Genomic DNA, 7,029 nt, shown 5'->3' with positions numbered 1-7,029 from the left:
TTCTTTTTGTGATAAAATAAAGTAAGGGTTTTTGAAACACAGATATTATGAACGAAAACACAGATATTATTTGGTAAACTTTTATTCATAATAAATCAGATCCACCACAGGTACGAACACGTTACTCGCGTATGGCTGAGAGAACGAGACGTCTGTCGTAGCATATATATTAATTAAGGCAAAGAAAAACGTCAGACGAAAAAGGTTGTTGTACAATAGCCTTTCATGACTTACGGTTTCGCGCTAAATATTGTGGCGCTAACACGGCTAACATCGCGTGAAGATTTAGTCTAAACGCAATAATATATAAGCTTAAATTTATATAAATTACTCTTGTTTCAAGATATTAAGTCAATCTTATTTTATTCGACAGAGGAGAATAGGAATTATTAATTTAATCTTAATATTGTTTTATTTTTATACTGCTTCAGGTTATGATGACATTAAACATGTTAAGAATATTTTTTGTCTCGTTATTAGAAATCCTTTCTGAGAGTGCATGGTATAATAGTAATTAAGTGTAATAAATAGAACATGAAAACCATTACGATCAATCAACTCGTTGCTTCAAGGTAACGTGGCAGAAATTGATAACAGAGTCATATCTGTGTATAACACTTACTACTCGAAAACTTTAGTAAACGTTTTTTAAGGCGGTGTATATTTGTAGTCGTTGAATCTTTCGTCTTTGACACTTATTCGAGTATGAGCGTTCTCCCAATGCGGGTAAAATGGATCGCAAGGCATCATTGTTTTCCGTTTATCTCCAGTGGTTCTTATCCAAGCCTAGGAGGAGGTAAAGTGCCGTTTATCTTGCTGAACTGGATAAAGTAATCCTCTATTCCCCCTTCATTGCTCCAATCATTGTTCCAATACCTCGGATAATTATAATAAATAGTTAAAATTATAATTTGGGCACGGTCTGTTGTCGTTTCATAATGTATGGATTTTGCACATAGGTAACGAAAGGTGGTTGAGATTGTACAGAAGTAGGTGTTGCCGCCGTATCGGTATATTGGTAAGCTTTCGGTGTCATTTCAGAGTAAAAAGGAATTTGTAATGTCTTGTGCTGGCTTGGCTCTGCCGTGTTGATCGTGTTCATATTTATGATTTCCTGTAACATACATAATGCGTTTTATTAAAATTTGTTAAAAAATGTTTCGTTCTTTCTCTTTTTTTCTAAAAATATTATATAAGATATTTTGTATCATAGATCATACGAATATTTATATATTTTACATTGCAGAAATAGTATATTGCGCACCAAAGGGCGAAAGTAGCGTTTTTCAGACGAGTGTGAAAAGGCGAGGGCGGCAAATCACATGAGTCCGAAAAAGCTTTCGACCCGAAGTGCACACGATATTTTTCACAACACCTTTTTATGGAAAATGTTCGACTTTTGAATGTTTGTAGAGTGTATGCGTTTAATATTCCATTCGTACAGTTTGTACGCGCGATGTAGTTAAATAGAAAGAGAAAAAGAGAGTGATGCGGAGTCCAGGGGTGAAGCTCCTGGTGGGGGGTGTGTGGGGCGAAGCCCCCCACATAACATAAAACTAAAATAATAATAAAATTTCAAAAAGAAATATAAATTTTCGAATAAGATATAAACCGTTTTCGGTCTAAGCTTAGATCTTAGGCAACTCAATATTAATTTTTGTGTATATGTATTATTATAATACATATATACATATATATTCCAACTTATTACTGCACGCCGATCACAATCGGATATAAATAATTTTAATTATTGCAATAAATCTGATTAATTTGGGATTTTATTTAGGGATATTATGTAAATAGATATAATTAGTTATCTCATTAGTGATATTATTAAGAAAAAATAATTCCAAATCAGTAGTGTTTTAATACAAGTAATTTTTGAAATAGTAATTATTTTTTTATTTATTGAAATTAATATAATTTTTACAAAGAAAAAGTCTTATTAGTTAGTGAATTTAATATTTACATTTTTCAAATTCGAAGATCGGATTATTTTCTCGATTTTATATTGCCCGTTACTTTACTTTTTGCCCGCTATACGGGGCAGAAAGTACCAATTTTCCTCCCTAGAGAGGAAAGTAACAACTTTCCTCTCTGTTTAGCGGGCGGAAAGTAACAACTTTTCTCCCTGTTCAGCGGGCGGAAAGTAAAAACTTTTCTCCCTGTTTAGTGGGCAGAAAGTAACAATTTTCCTCCCTGGCGTGAAATTGGCCACTTTCGCCCCTCTCTACAAACATGGAAAGTCGGACTTTCCGTGGAGGTGTTGTGAAAAGAATATTTTTTAAACTTTATGAAACACATTTATAATGTTCGAAAAATGTTCCATTTTCAATATTAAAGTTGTGCACATAGTGCATTTCATTAATCAGATTTAAATTGAGAAATTTAATGAAATTTTTAGATTTTAATTGAAAAAAATTTGCGCAAGAAATTCATATTGTCCCGGTAATAATCAATTAAATTTCTATAGATCGGACAAAAATAAAAATTTTTAAGCACATAAAACTTTACTACTTTACTACTTTACTATTATACTTTACTACACATAAAAATTTACTACTATAATCGTTATCGTCCGATTTCCACAAACTCGAAGATATTGCGCGAATCTCATAAAAAGTCTATATTAAAATAAATCGTTGCAACATACCTCGTCTTGGGCGACGTATGAAGGTTGCGTATAATGATTTGTATAAAACCATTGAATCATACTTTGCATTGTCTTGGCGAAGGGCATGTTGTATGTACGTCCAGGGTGCATATTTTCCGTGTAAAAACCGAATGAACGTGGATTTGTTACATAGTCATTAATCTGACGGTTTTCCACCCGCTTCTCTGAAATTGAACAGTTTACATTGAAGCGTATTAATATATCGGTATTAATATATCGGTACAATGATTTATGTTCCCGTCTCATTGGAACTCGTATAAGCTGAAGTTACACGTCGACTTTTAAGATAAGCGGTGCATTAGGTTATTATTTGAAGATGTCAAATTTTAATCTTGTTCTATGAAATATTTACCAGTAGTATCAGTAGGCTCATGTTCTGGAAGTAACGAGTCGATGGTTGTAGGATGCTTGGCGTCAGTTAAGGGCGACTTCGCGGTCACATCCTTGTCATGTGCAACGACCTCAGATTTACTCGATTTAGTGCTTGCAGAATCCGATCTTTTCCTTCGGTTGTGTACCATCTGGAGAAATATCATTCTTATGAAATATTCAGTATCTTACATGATCAATTCGTGTACAAAAACACGACAAATATTAGCGTTTTGTTATATAATTAACTCAAAGAAAAGCTGTTTGTCAATAATACAGTGACGTACATATTTATCGCATAAGCAAATTGCTAGGTGTTACATACAGGTGTTTTTAATTAAATATTACACTTAAAAATATCAAATTAAATAAAATTTGAACTTTCAATGAAATAATAGTAATATAAATAAAATATTGCGAATGTTAAGTTAACGAAACGTTATATTTATACTATTTTCTCAGATCAAATAATAGGATAATGAACATTTACCAAAGATTGAGGATGGCCGACATACACCGAGGGCCGTACATATCCATGACCTCCTATTCTTGCGAAATGCACATGGTGTGGCCTTGGTAGATAATGGTGGTACGATGGATGATATGGATAGCTTAACACATGCGAACGAGCATCGGCTTGGTTCGATTCATAGGGATACACCGTCTGAACTCCCGAAAGATATTGCGTTGATTCCTGGTTCGGTAATTGGTCTGCGCGATATTGCTCAGTTGGAGATTTTATCCAGGGCTGCGAAACAGACTGATGTTGCAAATAGCGTGGATTCCTATCGTATTGATGTTCATACCCGGGTTGAACGAGGACATTAGCAAGTACGATACTTGCTAATGAGATAGTCACTGCTAAGAACTGAAAAAGAATGATTAAGTAAATTTTATGCAGATTGTTCTTGAATAGATATTCGATATGGCAGAAATTTGTTCCCTAAATTATTTATTTACTTAATAATTTAAAGTTATTGGGAGAGAGATTACATATTTATGGATTTACTATGGAATATTATTTTATTAGTAGATAAACTTGAATTAGAGGAAAAGTAAAATGTAGAAAAGAAATAAACGTTTTATTACGTATTGATTTTTACAAAATTTCTGTCTAACGGTGATGACATATGACTTTATTATTAAAAAGTTCTAATTCCAGAAGTTAAAAACTCATAAAAATATTAAATAAATATAATATGTCATATAACATATGTCAGAAAAGTTTACTCACTAATCCTCGGTGCGAAAACATCGTGTTGCTCTTACAGTTTCACTTGATGTGACTAACGCGATTCCTCAGTGGACTAACTTAAATAACCTGAAAAATCGCTGACGTTATGTTGAATTTTCCGCATTCTATAATGTCGTCAGTTTGCACATTGTGACATCGTTTCGAGGCAAAAATACAGACGTCGTTAAATTTTTAAAATCGTTGCTGCAACTTGGTGATTGACTAACTGGCCTAAATTTTTTAAAATTTTATTCAGTTTATAATTCGAGATTTTTTCAATCTTATAAAATAAATAATTTGCTAAACATGTATCTATATTAATTGGCAGTAGGTATGTGAAGTGATAATGTGCCATGTATATATTTTGACAGACAATTAGGTTTCCTCGTTGACTTAATTAATGCTTAATTTTAATGAAATTAATTCACCTGTTACGTGCGTATTCTTGTAGTCGTTCTTACGGCAAGCATTATGGAACGACTGGACAACAATTCGTACTCTTTAAATCTGAATTACTGAATAGTCACTGATATCAGTGTAAAGTATGCCACTTTTTATGAATCAGTGGCATCCTTTACACTGATGATATTAGTGACTATTCATTAATTCACAGTACTATTCACTGATTCAGATTTAGAGAGTAACTTCCGTTTAATAAATGCGCTTTTCTCTAAAGGACCCCGCAACGGTCATGGAGGGTTTTGGCTCCCAGTCAAAGGACCCCGCAACGGTCATGAGGGGTTTTGGCTCCCAGTTCGGGTGAATCAATTACATGTAACGGCAATATCAGACTGTAACGCAAGATGATACAAACAAAACGGCTTACTGCATCCTAAATTTATCAGTAAAATTCTTATTACGTTATTGACAACCAACTTGAAAGAGGACGCAGCGGAACTCAACTGTTTTAGAACTGATCGTACAAAAGACCGAATTTATTTCGCGATAACGTTCATTCAGATGTAAACCTGCTTTCAAGTTAACGAACGTCTATCACAGATTTTTTGTCTCATCAACCTGCTGTTTTTAAGGATGTAAGTAGCTAGAAATATGGATTTCTTTATAACATGAAAGTCAATCCAATATTTATAATCCAGTCTTGAGGAGTCGAGACCATCAATTTTACATTTTTGCACCGATATGAAAAAATTATCGTAATTTCGATGATGCAATATTCACTGTGATGGAGGCTTTTTGAGAATTGACGATGACCCGCAGGATGATTCGTCTTTCTTATCTGCATGGGCTGGATCTGCGCCGCGTGCGGCCAATAAAAAAAAATGAGCCGTTAAACGAGATCACGACGGTGTATATGGAATTTAAACGATCTCATAAATTATTATAAATAGGGATTGCGAGAGTGATTCCTAGTCCGACAACAAGCTACGAAAATTATCCGCCCGATGCATGTAAGCCGGCGCACCTGCTCTCTCTCCTTGCACGCACCGTCTCGCCGTCGCGCGCGATAAGGGGAATCCAATTTAAACGACACTCTCGTAATTTTATATGGAGCGAACAAGCAATAAAATTCATTTTCGCAGAAGCGAAACCGAACGGCCGCGCGCGCCCTATAGTTAGCCAGATGAAATCATCAAATTCGAAAGTTATATGATAATTTTAATCGCAGACAGGTTCATTGACGTTCCCGGCAGTAATAATAATAATAATAATGTAGCGAATAATAAGATAATGACGTGCAGCGGTGCCGTATCGGGGAATAATGTTCACGTATGTTAGTACTCACATATGACCTATCATCGCAAAGATCTATTGAGTGCTAGTCACGTATTTTCGTCCCAAATTATTTCTACATGTAAAACAAACATGTATACGTTGTTATATTTTATTAGAGAGCAGAAATCAATGTACTGGCATGGACTCAAGCGTTTAAATTTTATAATACAGACGTAAATGAATTGCGCCGTAAGAATAACCGGACTGCGCTCGTGCATATAAATATCCGAATTTATGTGCACGCCGTTAAAAGCGTTATGTAGACAAGTGTATATTTGCGCTGCACGGCATAGTAAATCGTCAAACAATAGATTTGTCCTGGGTGCAATTAACATTTCTGCTAAGTTTCGTATCTCGCGAAGCGGGAAGAGGCTTAAAGCGAGCTCGTGCTCACGCCGGCCTTAGCGCTCATTAATAACGCGATTATTAGGCGCGGCGCCAATTTACGCTATTCAGATTTTAACCCAATTGGCATCGGACAATCGGCCGCGCCACGAGCCATTTTACCTTCTCATGAGATTTATCTTCTTCTTTCTTGCGATGCACCGCGTGGCGATGCTACCTCTATAATTCTTCCTCTCTGTTTTCGTTTGCGTAGCTCGTGCTCGTCGAATAAATTTTTACCCGTCACCGACAGCCTCGGCGTGCTACGCCTACGCGTCCATCGAGATACGAGAATAATACGCCCGGAAAATAATACTCACACTTCGAGGACATATAGAAGAGACTTGCGCTGAAAATGTCTCTTTTGCAAAATAATTCGATTGCTATTCAATCATCACTGATTTCTTTCTCATATTATTTTTATTTTTATTTTACATCAAATGTCTCTCCAATAACTTTTGAAAGCTTTTAAACATATATTGACTTAAATATATCGTTATTTGTAGTTTTGTTAATAGAATTATCTTTTCTATCCATTAATCGTGCGATACCTTCTATGTTTCCAGGTGGGAGCTAGGGGCACAGGCGAAAGCAGCATTCCGGAAAAGAGCTCGCTTGCTCGCGCACAGCACGT

At 35.3% G+C, this 7,029-nt stretch overlaps 1 protein-coding gene across 1 annotated transcript; it reads right to left on the bottom strand.

Annotated features, from left to right (window-relative positions):
* Nucleotides 1-393: 393 nt before the first annotated feature.
* On the bottom strand, nucleotides 394-4,366 carry LOC112455691. Its single transcript, XM_025017788.1, has 5 exons — nucleotides 4,278-4,366; nucleotides 3,534-3,911; nucleotides 3,027-3,195; nucleotides 2,654-2,838; nucleotides 394-1,114 (listed from the first exon to the last, which is right to left on the bottom strand). The coding sequence occupies exons 1-5, from the start codon at nucleotides 4,296-4,298 to the stop codon at nucleotides 905-907; spliced, it is 963 nt and encodes a 320-aa protein (XP_024873556.1). The 5' UTR covers nucleotides 4,299-4,366; the 3' UTR covers nucleotides 394-904.
* Nucleotides 4,367-7,029: the final 2,663 nt, after the last annotated feature.

This window comes from Temnothorax curvispinosus, unplaced genomic scaffold (assembly GCF_003070985.1).
Source record: "Temnothorax curvispinosus isolate PA1 unplaced genomic scaffold, ASM307098v1 QBEX01006321.1, whole genome shotgun sequence".
Classification (NCBI taxonomy): Eukaryota; Metazoa; Arthropoda; class Insecta; order Hymenoptera; family Formicidae; genus Temnothorax; species Temnothorax curvispinosus.
Note: the sequence above shows the minus strand (reverse complement) of the source record. Positions and strands in the feature narration are given on the sequence as shown.

Bases quoted from the DNA above. Each gene is read 5' to 3' on its own strand.
- LOC112455691 (XM_025017788.1), bottom strand. From the start codon at position 4,298: ATGTTTTCGCACCGAGGATTA. The intron at 3,912-4,277 runs GTGAGTAAACTT...ATTCTTTTTCAG, and splicing joins TGTTTTCGCACCGAGGATTA to TTCTTAGCAGTGACTATCTC. The intron at 3,196-3,533 runs GTAAATGTTCAT...ATATTTCTCCAG, and splicing joins TCGGCCATCCTCAATCTTTG to ATGGTACACAACCGAAGGAA.